At 45.8% G+C, this 15009-nt stretch overlaps 1 protein-coding gene across 1 annotated transcript in view; it reads right to left on the reverse strand.

Moving 5' to 3' along the window:
• The window catches only part of LOC120020277 (arf-GAP with GTPase, ANK repeat and PH domain-containing protein 3-like), a 241098-nt gene that overhangs the window by 92647 nt on the left and 133442 nt on the right, over positions 1–15009 (reverse strand). The window contains exons 7-9 of the mRNA XM_038963827.1: positions 13783–13910; positions 13309–13464; positions 7686–7772 (exon numbers count right to left, since the gene is read on the reverse strand). Coding sequence (XP_038819755.1) covers positions 7686–7772; positions 13309–13464; positions 13783–13910 — 371 coding nt within the window. The remainder of the gene's footprint in view (positions 1–7685; positions 7773–13308; positions 13465–13782; positions 13911–15009) is intronic.

The raw sequence follows: 15009 nt of genomic DNA on the forward strand, positions 1-15009 counted from the left end.
TGCACCCCTTACCCTTAGGCCTGGACTGTGATCCAGCTCATCTAGGTGAGTGTATGGCATGTTCTGGTTTGTCTGCTCTGCTACGCGCAGATCCACCCGATTGCGACGATAGAGGGAGCCACCAACATCCACCAGGTAAGAACGTGGTGCAACTCTCTGTAGGCATGTGCCCAGCCTCCAAAGTCCTGTGTGGTCTCCCGGCAGCGGTTTCATCCTTATAGTTTCACCCACCTCCAGCTCTGGTAGGTCTCGAGCAGTCCGGTCGTAGAAGCACTTAGCAAGCTGCTTTCTGTGACGCAGTTTGTCCGTGACGCCAACCATGACGCAGGGCTCAAGTAGCTTGTTAGCTACGGGGATAGTAGTCTTCAGACGTCTGGACAGAAGGCGTTGTGCTGGGCTGCTGTCCATGTTTTCGGTGGGTGCGTTCCTCCACTGTAAGATCGCTTTCCATGGGTCGTTGCTGTCGCGCAAGGTCCTGCTTAACAGGTTTTTTGCAATCTTGACAGCTGATTCTGCCTTGCCATTTGCTTTTGGGTGTCTTGGAGAGGAGGTCACGTGGTCAAACTCCCATTCTGAGGCGAAACGCTTGAACTGTGCAGTGAATTGTGGGCCATTGTCCGTGATTACCTTGTCAGGCTGACCTTGCCTTGCAAACTGCGCCTTGCAGCGCTTTATGACCGTCTCTGCAGACAAGTCAGGGAGCAGTTCAATTTACCAAAAGTCAGAGTAATGATCAACGATGAGAAGATAGTCCTTTTGTCTGTGGCTGAATAAGTCCATGCTGATGATTTGCCAGGCCCTTGTGGGCAGTTCGTGTGACATCATGGTTTCCTTTTGCTGTTCATGAGCGTACTCGTTGCATGTGGTACAGTTGCTGACAAAGTTTTTAATTTCTGCTTGCATGTTTGGCCAGTATAATGTTTCACGAGCCTGGCGGTAGCATGCGTCACCTCCAACGTGACTGGAATGTATGCGGGTAAGCATCTCTGGACGTAGTGATTTGGGAATAATGACCTTCTGACCTCTGAACAAGATGCCATTTTGCACACTGATCTCATCTCGAAAGGTCCAGTATTCTCTCACTGTGAAAGGTGTCTCCTCTTTCAGATATGGCCAACCTGCGAGAGCCATGGACTTCAGTGACTGTAGGTGTTCGTCCTTGTCAGTATGTTGCCTGATCTGGGCTAGGCGGTGATCTGTGACGTTTAAGTAGTCTGCCTGATTGATCTGTTGAACATCTTGTTGTTCCTGCTGTAGCGAACAGATGGCCTGCCGCTGATAGGCAGTGCCTCGACCTGTACATTGTGCTGTTGCCCTGCTCAGTGTGTCGCTGATGTACATCTCTGGTCCTGGCTTGTAAATGACCTTCAGGCTGTAGTTTTGCAGAGTCAGGAGCATGCTTTGAAGCCTCTTGGGCGCATTGAGGAGAGGTTTACTGAATATGGAAATGAGTGGTTTGTGGTCAGTTTCAGCGGTGACCAGCTCTCGACCATATAAGTAGTGATGGAATCGCTGGCAGGAGAAGACGATGCTGAGGCACTCTTTCTCAATTTGTGCATAGTTTTGTTCGGTGGGGGTGAGCGCTCTCGAGGCAAACGCAACGGGCTGGCCTTCCTGCATAAGGCAGCATCCAAGTCCCCTTTGGCTAGAGTCGCTCTGGATTGTGACAGGCTTCGTGACGTCGTAGTAGCGCAACACTGGCATGGATGAAGCCAGAGATTTCATCTCCTGCACTGCGGCCTCGTGCTTGGGTAGCCAGTGCCACGGTGTGTCTTTGTCCAGCAACCGGCGCAGAGGCTCACAGACTGCTGATAGGTGTGGCATGAACTTTGCAAGATAGTTTGCAAAGCCGATGAGACGCTGTACTCCTTTTGCATCAGACGGGTTTGGCATGTCGAGGATCGCTTGGACCTTGTCTGGGTCCGGCTTCAGGCCTTTTGCCGAGAGAATGTGGCCATGGAAGTGGACGTCTTTCACCTTGAACTGCAGCTTCTTCAGGCCAAGACGAAGCTTAACTGATCGGCAGCGCTCCATCAGTGCCAGGAGCTTCACATCGTGGTCGCGTTCTGCTTCTTCGTCTGTTTCACCACAGCCTACGATCAGGATATCATCGGCGATGGGTTCAATGCCCTTGAGCCCAGCCAGTAACTCGTGCTGCTTGCGTTGGTATACCTCAGGCGCCACTGAGACACCAAACGGGAGCTTGAGCCAGCGTTTCCGACCCCAGGGGGTCCAGAAGGTAGTCATGAAGCTGCTTTCTTCGTCCAGCTTGCATTGAAGGAATGCATCTCGGGCATCCACCAAGGTGAAAATCCTGGCCTTGGGAAGCTTATAGAGGACATCCTCTAGTGTCGGCATGATGTAGTGGGATCGTTTCAGTGCTTGGTTCAGATGCTTTAGGTCGATGCAGACCCTCAGCTTCTCTGTTTTTTTCACTATGACCATATTGCTAATCCAGTCAGTTGGTTCAGTCACAGATGTCATGTGGCCATCGGCCTCATACTTGTCCAGCTGGGCCTTCACAGCCACTTTCATTGCAATGGGCACATTGCGAGGAGCACACTGGACTGGAGTGATGCTCTCATCCACTTCAAAGTGTACCTCCCCAGGCACTGATTCAACGGGCATGTTGAATACATCGTCATATCTGCTGAGTAGTTGTTCTTTGGACAGGGGTCCATGCTGGACATGATCCACAATGTGCAGGTCATTTGGTACAGTGAACTGCATCAGTCCCAGGCGTTCGCATGTGGAGCCTGAGAGGAGAGGATTTTGACTGGTTTTCACAATCTCAAACTCCAGCTTGTGTTTGCGTCCCCGAATAACACATTCGGTCTCAAAGGTGCCCATAGAGCTCATTAGTTGTCCTGAGTACAGCTTTAGTCTAGTATCGCTGGGCAATAGATGTGTGTCAGGTGCCAGATTGATTTTGTCTTTGTAGCTCATTACGTTGCATGTAGCACCCGAATCCAGTTGACATTGTTGTTGCTTGTTGTGTAATCGTAGTGTCACAAACCATTTCTTCCCTCTTGAGTGTACAGCCCCAATGGATTCATGCATGTAAATGTCCCTTTCACTGTTCAGCTCTGAACATTGAGTAACATCATCAACACAGTGAATCTTGCCCTCACTCACCCTTCTTTTGCTTTTGAGACACACTTTTGCAAAGTGATTATTAGTTCCACAAGCTCTGGATGGTTTTCCGTAGGCAGGGCAGTGCTCTTTGCCACGTGTGTGTGTATTCCCACAGTATTTACATGCTACGGGGCTCTCTGTGTTCATCGTTCGTGGTGAATTACTCTGCCTCGATTGGTTTTGTCTGAATGTCTGCCTAGCAACAGCGTGAACAGTATCAACGTCGGAGCGTGGGGTTTCCGTTTCCATTGCTCTCATTCTCATGTCAGTGACTTCAGCAGTGCGGCACATTTCGATGGCAGTTACTAATGTTAAGCCTCTCTCTCTCAGTAGACGCCGGCGCGTATTCTCATTTGCAATTCCCAGTACTATTTTGTCACGAATCAATTCATCTTTCAATCCCCCGTATTCACAAGTGGCGGATTTCTCTCTCAAACGGGTTACAAAGTTGTGTACTGACTCACCCTCTTCCTGTTTGCAGCTTCCGAAAACGAATCGCTCGTAAATGACGTTTCTGGCGGGTTTGAAGTAATTCTCCAATGCATCCAATATAGCCTTTGCATCACACTGTTGTCGTGCCGTGAGGGTGAGATTGTGCCGGTAGATATGCCTGCATTCGCTGCCCATTAAACTCCTCAGAGTTGCCGCTTGTACCTCGTTGGGTTTCTCATGTAGACCGGTCGCCAGCGCATAGTCCTCGAATTCATCCCTGAAGTTGTCCCAATTAGTATTCCAGTCCCCTGTGAGAACCATGTGATTTGGTGGCGGAATGTTCGCTGCCATAGCAATGGAATAGGAGATGTCTTTCCCTTCAGTCATGGAGGTAGGTAGTGATGCTAGCTAGCCAGCTAACAACGAGTTGATCAGTGTTGTGAGTAGGAAACGGCGTGTGTTCGCATATGGAACGTAACTGCGCCTATACTGTACTTAGCTACAAAATTAACAAACGTGTGTTTTCCGAGCCACTTCTGATACCATGTTTCTGTATGTTAGGTTGGATAAGGGAATAAAGAGACACCAATGTCAAGTTCAACAGCCTTGTTAAGCATTGTACAAATCCCTATACGTGGAGTCTGGGGAAGAGTCCAGCTAGTCGATTACCTGTCAACTAGACTCCGTAACAGTTAGCATGTTTTGTTGTAGCCTCTGTAACGTTCTCACTCATCCTTATTCATGATTCATTCATGATTTTTCTTAATCATGGCATTATCAGGATTATTTAGAAGAAGAGTTCAGAAACATCTAATATAGTCATTTACAAAGAAAATGACTCCAGTCATCATTCACCATTCAGTTCCTATTGGTCAAAACATCACTCAAGGTTAATTGCGTAATGCCGGTTCTCTGAGAATATGAGTGAGATGTCTCACTATGGAAGAACCAATCACACACATCTGCCTGAGTCAGACATGTCGAGTGGCGAATGAGCTGAGCCCCTCCCTCTTTATAAGGAGCCATGTGCACTCGCCCCACCATCTGGTTATTCTCAAGCATGTCTCTCTTCCTTGTGCTCTTGCGAGCAGGGAAATGCGGTGCGACATCTCACTCATATTCTCAGCGAACCGGGCTTACGCAAGTAACCTTGAGTTCTCTTTCAAATACTAGTTTCAATGTCTCACTATGGGATACAGCCAACTCCCATATAGCAGACAGACTCTCCGAAGCCAAGGCAGTCGCTACAGTCACCCCTCAAGAGGCTCTGACACTGAGGACTGTATGTGCCAAAGAAGGAGCAGTGAAATTCAGTAAGAAAAATGGAAAAAAATATATGCAGGGTGACCCAACATGCCGCATCATAAATCTCTTGTACAGAAATGCCTTTGAACAGCGCACAAGAGATAGCGATACCTCTGATGGAATGACCCCTCAGGCCCTCTAGGGGCTGTAAACCCTTGCGATTATAACCCAGTATAATAGCCTCCACTATCCAATGGGATAGTCGTTGATGAGAGAGGAGCCTACCCTTGCAGGGAGGTGCCCAGGACACAAAGAATTGATCGCTCTTTCGTAATGCTCTCGTTCTATCCAAGTAAATGTGCAAAGCGCGAACTGGACACAAACGGTGGAGACGCTCCTCCTATGTAGAAGAGAAGGGCGGCGGGTGGAAAGCCAAAAGCTCTTGATGAGGCAATTATAAGTATTGCCGACCTTAGTCATAAAGGTGGGGTTAGGTAGAAAAGTCACCTTGGAAAACCCTGGGGCAAACTGTTGGCACAATTCGTGGACTGACAGTGTGTGCATCTCACTCACTCGCTTTGCAGATGTCAGGGCAATCAAGTAAAGCAGTTTTGAAGGAGATATTTAATCTAAATGCTTTCCTGCGCCTCTAAAGGCTGCTGCGAAATAGCCTGAAGCACAATAGACAGGTCTCAAGACGGGGCTAAAGGCTTGGAGACTGTAAGCGACGACCCTCCTTCATAAAACAGCATTGGTAAAGGAATGATCTGCCTTAGGTCACACCACTTCTCAAAACCGCACCACTTGTTAACATACAGTGAGCATGTAGAAGTGGCTCTGGCACTCTGGATAGTCTCAATTGACTGAGTGGCAAGCTTGTCACATCACATTCAGATCCATCGTCTTACGGGCCAGGCCCATAGGGCCAGGGTTTCGGGTGGAAAATCTCTCTTCTCTTAGGTCAGAAGATCCCTGCTTAACGGTAGTTTCCAGGGCTGGTCGTAAATAAGGAGAGTGATCTCTGCTAAGCAGAGCCTCCCTGGCCATTGAGGGGCTATTAAGATGAGGGATAAGCCTGGTTCCCTCGCTCTGACTAGTACCAGGCATAGAGGAGGAAAAGCGTAGACCATAACCTTTAGCCCGAGAGGGGATGGCCTTGCCGTGTTAGCTAGCCTGTTTTACGCTGTCTCGTAGACTGGATCACCGCAGGTTGGGACTGGTTCAGTTAGTAGGCACCAAGCAGCTTAATGCTAGGCAAACTAAATAGAGCTAATCTAGCTATCGGCAGGTGGTTGTTAGCTAGCTAGCATTCGCTGTGAGGGCTAGTAGCGTAGCTAAAGCTAGCAAAGGCCGGTACTCAGTAAAACCTTGCAACACTCGCATGACTCGTTTGAGAGCTGCATAAGCATGTTTGTTTCCCATGGCATACGGGGGCCCATGATAACGCTGGGAGTAAAGTATTCAATTCAAATCAACTTAAATTGTATTTGTCACATGCACCGAATACAACAGGTGTAGACCTTTCAGTGAAATGCTTACTACAAGCCCTTGCTAACCGGGTTGTGTGTGCTAGTCGACGCTTAGCCGCTAGCAAGTGTTCCCCTTGTTGGCTAGCGCCGCATATGGCGAAGAAAACCATTTGAATAGCGTTATAGAATAGATTCTCTTTTGACCATAGCACATCGAGGTGTAACTGGTCAGTTTAGCCAACAAAACGAGTGAATGTTAAATGCACAAAACGAGAGAAATAAGCTGGTTTTCCAGCATCATCGAGTCGCAAACGCAAGAGCGAGGGGTTCAAGTGCCTGCCTGAGGCAGATTAGCAGTGGCCATAATTCATTGAACCAGAGTCTGACTGGGTTGCGGTCAAGCCACTGTTACCCTTCCTTTGGCCCTAATTCGTGGAAAAAGCCGTGTGACGCTAGCTACAACTGGAGACTTAGAGCAAGTAGAAAATTGCGAAAAGCTAATTCTACTCGAAGCAAAACAATTCCTTTTGGTCAGTACTCAACATGAAGGACGAGAACGGGGGCACTACGTTGAGCAGCGTTAACCTCGCGGTTTGCCTGAGAACAGTTAAGCAGGAAGTGATCAAGTCGTGCTGAGGAGAGTTTAGAAAGCATAGTGATCTTTGCAATGAAGAGAACGAGAGTAACTAGAGGATGGGGCGAGGGGCGCCTTATAAAGAAGGAGGGGCTCACCTCATTCGCCACTCGATCTGTCTGTCTCCGACAGACGTTGTGTGATTGTTTCTTCCATAGTGATCCACCTATTCAGCGAATCCCAGAGTGAGACATCAAAACTAGTATTTGAAAGAGAACCCAAAACAGAACCAAAACAAACTGCAAATGCATCCAACAAGTTTGTAGAGTCACAAGCTTGATGTAGTAATTGTGTGCTAGGAATATGGGACCGAATACAAAACTTTTGACTACTTTAATAATTTGTCCAAATACTTATGACTTCTTCAAATCGGGGGAGTGGATTTAGAAATGAAAGCACTTTATATAGGCTAAATCAGATATGTATGAAAATACCCTCAAATAAAAGGTGACATTCTATATTGTTGTCTCATATGAAACATTTCATCTTAAATCCAAAATACAGCAGTATATAGCCAAATAAAAACATTTGCATCACTGTCCAAATACATACAGAGGGGAGTGTATGCACTAAAGGGGAGAAATGTGCTACTTACACAGTGAATGTGCTATACTTACCTGAATACCATTGGTGATCAGAATGTGGCACCCTAATCAATAAAGTGCGCTACTTTCGACCAGGGCCTTGAGCAAAAGTAGTGCACTATATAGGGAATAGAGTGTGATTTCAGACACAATCTATGACTAGTGTAGGAGTAGAGAGACACTCACCTGTTTGATGGGTATGGCCCTTCCACTGCCTATGCTATCTGTTTTACTGTCAGTGGTCTTTGCCTGTTCACTGTTGGCTTTCCGTGACTGCAAGGAAACAAGAGAGTCAGTCGGTCACTGGAAAAAACATGGAGGGGGGGAAGATGGGGAGATGGGAGTTGAGTAAGGTGCATGTATCAAGATGAGCATGTGGGTCAAAGGTAAGAATGTTTGGAGGTTGGGGTGTGTGGGACGTGTGTGTGTGTGTCTGTGTCTGTGTGTGTGTGTGTGCGTGTGTGTGGAGAGCGGTTGGGCGGCGAATTCAACATCGCAAAACAAAATTCTCAACAACAACAAAAGCTTTGAAAATAAACAAACAAGCAGACCAGCGTAACATACAGCGGTAACATTGACATGCGTGCAGTAATAAAAAAAGACCAGACCAGAACAGACCAGACCAGACACTGAAGAAACATCCCAACACATAATAGGTAGTAGACCAAAAGACGACCACACATTGAGTCATGACTCAGTCCTGTAAACCCATGGGAGATCCATCCCTCTGTTAGGCCCACAGTGGACCCTTCCAGATCATAGAGGAACACCCCTCTCTTAGGTCCACATTGGGCCTTTCTAGGTCAGTCCAAATCAAGTTTTTAGGCCCAGCTGGGCCGTTTTGCATAGATACATTGACAAGTCAAGTTGAAACGCAATAAAAAGGAGAAAAGGCAGGTAGGGGGGGAAAAGAAGGTTATTATGAAGAAAGTTATCATATAGGAGTTCAATATAGCGTTTCCTTTCAAATTCCTCTGAAATTCCTATTGGAACACCAGGAGGGAAAATACATTTCAAGGCATTCACAGTGTTAGGGTTAGAAGTACAGCTGCAGTTGAACATGGTCATTACAAACAACAGTGGAACACATCAGTGAACAGGTGCAGCAGCACATTTCACCAACATCTGCTGCAAACACATTACATTTCAAATTACAGAGTGTGGAGGGAAAAAGCAGTGAAAATACAGTATTACCCCATTTTCTGACAAACACAGTACTTGTACACAGAATATCCCCAAAGCACGGACTAACAGGTGAAATACAGGAAATGTCACTCATAACCAACAGACAAGACTGTTATGGTCTCACTCAGAACAGGATGAAGGGATGCCCAATCAATCACCAATGGAGAGAGGTAGAGTCTGAGTTCAAGTAAACCAACTCTGGTTTATAATTTTCAACATTTTATTTTTTTATTCTGATTATTTTTGTTTCTATACAGACACCATACAAATCAAGTCACAGGTTTCACTCCCAAATAAGATCAACAGAATGAGCCAAACATTGCAGTTCCCACAAAATATAGGATGGACAATAAAGGCATTATTTTTATATATATTTCATATATGTATATAATATACTTTCTATAGAGTACCATTGTAAATAAAATACAATACAAGATATACAGAAGTCATATTTGTCAATCCGTAAATTATATAAAAGCGATTATGGAATAAGTTCATAATCTTCATACCAAACCGAAATTGAAATGAATAAAACAATTTTTAAAAGTAAATAAATATCAATAATAAAGGATGGAGAAATGGATAATTCCAAATCATAGTCAAATTAAATAAATAGACACTACATTCATACAAGTCGGTGCAATCCATTTCCCATTAGTTATTCATTATTCTGTATGATACCACTTGTGCCTGACTCCCTACTCTAATTTTTATGAAGGCCTTCATAAAACTACCCAACTTCACCTAACATACCCATATTTAAATTTGACACATATTCAAGTTCATTCAAGACTTTCCCTGAAAAGAAAGAGAAATGAAAGAAAAAACAATGAAAAGAAAGGGGGGTGGGGTGGAGTAAACCACAATGTACTTGGCACCTCTAGTCATTGACTCCTTGTTTTATGGCAAAAGGCAGTGTGATGTCATGTAATGGGGCCGTGTCCTTTGAGTGGTTGAATTATAATTCCAAGCGTGACTTGACTGTACTGTACACAGACTGTTTGTAAGAATGTGAAGCAAGGTGGGCTTGAAGGACGTGGGGGGAGGGATGGGGGGCATTTCCAGCAGAGAAGAGTTCCTACAGTCTGTCACAATCCAGAGGGTGAATTTGACTGTTTTTACTTTGACCATGAACTGACTCCCAGATCTACTCAGCAACTACCAATGTTACATGTTGCTTTTTTTGTCACAAAGTTCTATGGTTTCCATAGCGCACCTCCCGACGGAACAATTACGCAAAGGGGGCACTAGGGCGAAGCAGCAAAAACGCTCTAGTCCCCAGTCATTTCTCTTCCCTGTTGGGTATGACAGGCCAGAGGGACAACTCATTGAGGTGAAATGTGCTTTTTTGATAGCACAGCGCTCTTAATGCGGAAGGAGTTGGGAAGCCCTTTTTGTCGAAGAAAGGTTGGAAAATTAGCACGGATCTGGAAATATCAACAACAACAAAAAAACATTCCAGGAGATTCTTTTTTTGTTTCCTTTAGAGTGGACATCCAGTACAAAAGGAACTAAAATGGCTGACAATTATACATGGGAGTTGATGGATATGGGATTTAGATGTGGCCAAAACCAACTTTAAAAAAATATCCAAAAAGGTACTTGTCATGACGGTGCTTTTGAACATAGCGAAAGAAGAAAAATGCCTCAAACACCCCAGAAAATATATGAGATATGCCAAAACCTATTGATATGGTTACTAAACCATGGAAGCACTAGGAAATAATTTCTGTGTACTCAGCTGACACCTAGTGGCCATTACTAATCATGACAGAAGTGGGCTGAGGATGATGATAATGGCTGGTGAGACTGACTGACTGGTGATGAAGGTGGTGAAAAGACACGGTGGATAAACCAACGTCTTTATGAGTAAAGCTTTTAGTAACTTTGAGAAATAAAAGTTCCAAAAGAGGCAGATTCACCAGTCAATTTGCAATGCACTATATAAAGCCCAATATTTAAAAATAATCAAAGTAGCCTCAGCTAATTCTAATATTCCAATGGTACCCAGTGCCCACTAAATCTATAGTCAGTAACCTAAATAAATTATATTCATATTTTAATTATACTTCAACATGAGTTGTTGGCAATAGCCTACACTAAAAAAAACTTGAGTTTTTGAGATGAGTCTACTTAAAAGCACTTCAGAATCCAAATCTGACTACAGTGCATGACATCTAATTAGATCGTGCACTGGGATACAGAGTAGTTTATGTGGTCACTGTTAGTACTCTGATTTTTTTCCCTCAGCAACCGTCGACTACACATGTAGAACAGTAATACATTGTGCTTTAGAATGTATCATACAGCCAATACACGGTCTTATCTAAACTGAAACATATCAAACAGAAAAAATATTGGGAGAAATGTTCCTGGCATATTCCAACTAGCAATACTGTGAGTACAACACCTTGTGGATTCGTGAATATGACCGCAAAGTTAGCCACCGTGTTGTTTCTAATTAGTGGAGTGTGTTTTTGAAAGGTCTTTCTATCTGATTGACAAGCCCACAAAACCCCCTAAGAAAAGGAAAGCGAACCCAAAAGGTTTGGTAGAGAAAGAGACACGATAGTGTTGTATAATCTATCAAAATAACCCGCGACGTTAAGGCTTCTTCTCTACCCTGACTACAACTCTCCGACTGAATCGAAAACGGTTAGGGATCACAACTACCCAGTACTCTGATTCGAAGAGGTGACTTGCTAACTATTTGTGGTCAGAGAGAGAGAGATGTTCAGGACTACTGTATTGTGTATGGCGCGTTAATAAATCTGTTTCCTCAAGAGCTATTCCATTTTGAGATTGATGAAAAAGCAAAGTGACAACGGATAGTCTTATCGTGGATGCTGCTTGGTAAACAAAACTTAAATTTTTCTCTTGTATTGTAAAAAATGGCAAAAATCCTTCCTCTCCTGTGCTCTTGAAGTGTCATTTGGGAAATGGAGAGTCGTCGACCCCCCCACCCCTCCCCCCCACCCTTTGTTTCTCCTCCCTCCACCCATCTTCTGCCCCTCCCTGTCCCGGCTTGCCGCTCCTCAGAAGGTCATGAGCTGAAACTCCCGCTCAGCCTGCCAGTCGGGCACCCACACGGGATAGGTGGCATGCTTGGGCATCTCCATGATGCGGACAGGCAGAGGCTCATGTCTCTGGTGAACAGGGTTAGTCACTACCTAGCAGGGGGAGGGAGAAGACAAGGGGAGCTACTAACTGACAGACAATCTGCACTGCTCTGCTGCCCAGAGCCCCGCGATGGCTACCACAGTAGCTGGGGTAGGGGGAGAGGGGAGAGGTTAGAGGAAGTGAGGGGGCTGGGGTAGGCGGAGATGGGAGAGGTTAGAGTAAGTGAGGGGGCTGGGGTAGGGGGAGATGGGAGAGGTTAGAGGTTAGATGAAGTGAGGGGGATGGGGGTAGGGAGAGATGGGAGAGGTTAGATGAAGTGAGGGAGATGGGGGTAAGGAGAGATGAGAGAGTTTAGAGGAAGTGAGGGGGCTGGGGTTATTGGGTAGAAGGGAGAGGTAGAGGAAGAAAGGGGGCTGGGGTTAGGGGTAGAAGGGAGAGGTAGAGGTACGAAAAAGGGAACCTGGGAAAGGGATGGTGGTAGGTTGGAGCAGGTGAGGCTGGGTAGAGGTAAGAGAAAGGGAGGCTAAGGATAGAGGGGAAGAGATGGAGCTGGGGAAGCTGAGGAAAGTACAGCGGTTAGTGCAAGGCTCTCATAGGTAGGGAAGGTTTGAGCTGCGTCACGGGATTGAATAAGGGCAATTCAGGTAGAAGCTAGAGTAAGGATAGAGGTTTAACTAAGGCTATCAGAAGTATGGGTAATTGGAAGAGGGTTGAGCAGGGCAAGCTGTGGTAAGTACACTGGTTAGTGGCCAGAGGACAAAGGTAAGAGCTGGGATATCTGGGGTAAGGGCAAAGGTTAGAAAAGGGATATCTAGAGTAAGGTAGGGCGGAGGGAGAAGTGAGGGAGAGCATGCATTATCTGACTCTGTAGTGACTGAAAGGGTTATAGTCTGTCCCTGACTTTTAGTTTAGTTTAGTGTGGTTGGGTAGGGTAGGGGGGGAAGTTGCATTGCTGGCTTTGCTGGGGTGTAGCCTTGCTTCACCCCTTCTCTCCCCCAATAGGGAGTCACTGCAAAGAAAGGATCTAGTAAAAATAAGAGGGGTAGGGAGGGAGGCCAAAGATTGAGACAGAGGGGCCAGGAGGAGGGGATAAGTGAAAGATGAGTAACTCATGAGAATCTACTTTCAATTGGAAAGGAAATGTTACCAACATAACAAAGGTTTTAAAAAGCTGAGATATTTTTCCACAGTGCTTATAGCTTTGATATTTGCTTTAAAAATAAGAAAACCAAAAAATAAATGAAGCATTTTTTTCATAGTATGGGTTCAAAATATAACCCAGGTGGCAACCAGCAACCGTTATCCTTATAATTTTTTTCTCCTTTGCCCATTTGTGTTGCTTGTATAAGGAGTAAACCAGGAAGGCTTTCTGTGCCTGTATCTGATACAGCCAGGAAGTGGGCGGCTTTGTCTTTGTCTCCCTCTGGTGGACAGTGTGTGTGCGGTACTGCGCCCTCTAGTAGTGCGAGTGGGTGTTGCTCTGCATCAGCTGCCGCATACTTACTGTGAAGATGTTGGAGCGGCGCTTGGACTGCTTGCGGATGGGTGTGGGCGTGTTGGAGGCGGCGATGGTCTCGATGCGCATCTCCCTCTGGCTGATGCTGGGAGTGGAAGGCACCGAGGAGGAGTAGTCGCTGAACGCAACCCCGCCATTCGCCGCCTGGAAGAGGAGAGATGGAGACGGAGAGAGAGTGGGAGAGAACAAACTAGTCAGTTAAAGAAGGTAGGATCTGGGAAAACGGAATCATAATATATAGTTTATGAAGGCTACTGTACACTCTGTATTTTCAGTAGTTTACAGCCTATGTCTTGCTGCATGCGCCAATTACACAGAAGAAGCTCATTGTTTTTCCTGACCACGTAACCTGACAAGTAATATCCTAAAACTAGGGCCCTGAATTTTTCCTGGTCAGGTCACATGGTCAGGAAAAACTCCTGGCCCTAGTTAGAAATATTCTAGTAGGGGGTGTGGCCTCACCTGGTTAATATGCACAGAGGGGAGGGATGCGTTGGGGACTGATGAGTGGCTAGGCGAGTTGGGAAGGGACTTGCACGGACCAATAGACAGCTGCTGCTTTTTCCTCAGAGCCACCACCTTCTGGGCAACTGGTGGGAGAGAAAGAGAAACAGACAAAACAACTGTGGGTTAGGAATCAAACACAACATCAACAACAAGTCCACTGATATTAACCACTTCATAGCAATTCTCTTTTCAATCAGGTAATACGTTACATATGGGGAAATGAACCTTATACAGTTCTCCAGAGATACAAGGCATCTCCATTTCCAAGGGAAAATACTCCTGCCATATGATGTTCAGAGAAATGAGCCTGTCTTAAGCCCAGGGAGATCTGTGGTGTGATGTTAACCAAATGAGACTGTCAGGTGTAGTACAGAGGGACCTGATTGGCCATGCAGACAGCGGAGGCAGCCGCCCGTCACTTCGCTATAGACTCCAGCAGGGGCGGGATCTGTGATTCTGCATGACGTGAATGAAGGCCGAGGGAGAGAGAAGAGTTTAAGTCGGTCTGACAGCTGGGGAACATGTTGGTATTGATAGCTAAAGTAGCATGGAAAACGGGGAATGGAGGAGCCGCTCGATCTCCAGACACAAACACTTTCCCGTTTTTTGTTGTTGTAATTCTTTCAAAGCAAGCAATTAATACAGCGGGGAGACCTGCAAGGTTCCGTGCGTCAACAAGCAACGGAAGGAGAACGTGAAAGCTGGGAAAGAGTTTGGGAAAGAGAATGTTTGGGGACTGTTTAAAAGATGTGCTGACCCCGACAGGGTATCGTAGTGTGGCAGGACAGGATGTTGCTGTTGTTCAAAGGAAGGTTGTCATAAAGTTCAGCGACGTTTTCTCCTTGAGCACACACGTTTCTCTCTCTTAAAGCAGACATGAGTTCCTTCTTGGCTATTGGCACCGTGTTGAAAATAGTCCTATCTTTCTGCCCGTTATACATTTCTTACCAATAGCCTTTCCATTGACATCACATTGCCATTTCTAACATGAAAGGCTCAAGCATCTGTTAGGGAAGGTTGGATACTGGATCGCAGTAGAAACACTATGGGCGGACATTGGCCTATACAATGATACACTGTAGACCATTATATTGTGATCCTGATCGCAAGGATCCACAAGGGTCCACATTCTATTCAGAGAGGTTGGGTTAAATGCGGAAGACCCATTTCAGTTGAATACAT

This window comes from Salvelinus namaycush, chromosome 25 (genome assembly GCF_016432855.1).
Source record: "Salvelinus namaycush isolate Seneca chromosome 25, SaNama_1.0, whole genome shotgun sequence".
Lineage (NCBI taxonomy): Eukaryota > Metazoa > Chordata > Actinopteri > Salmoniformes > Salmonidae > Salvelinus > Salvelinus namaycush.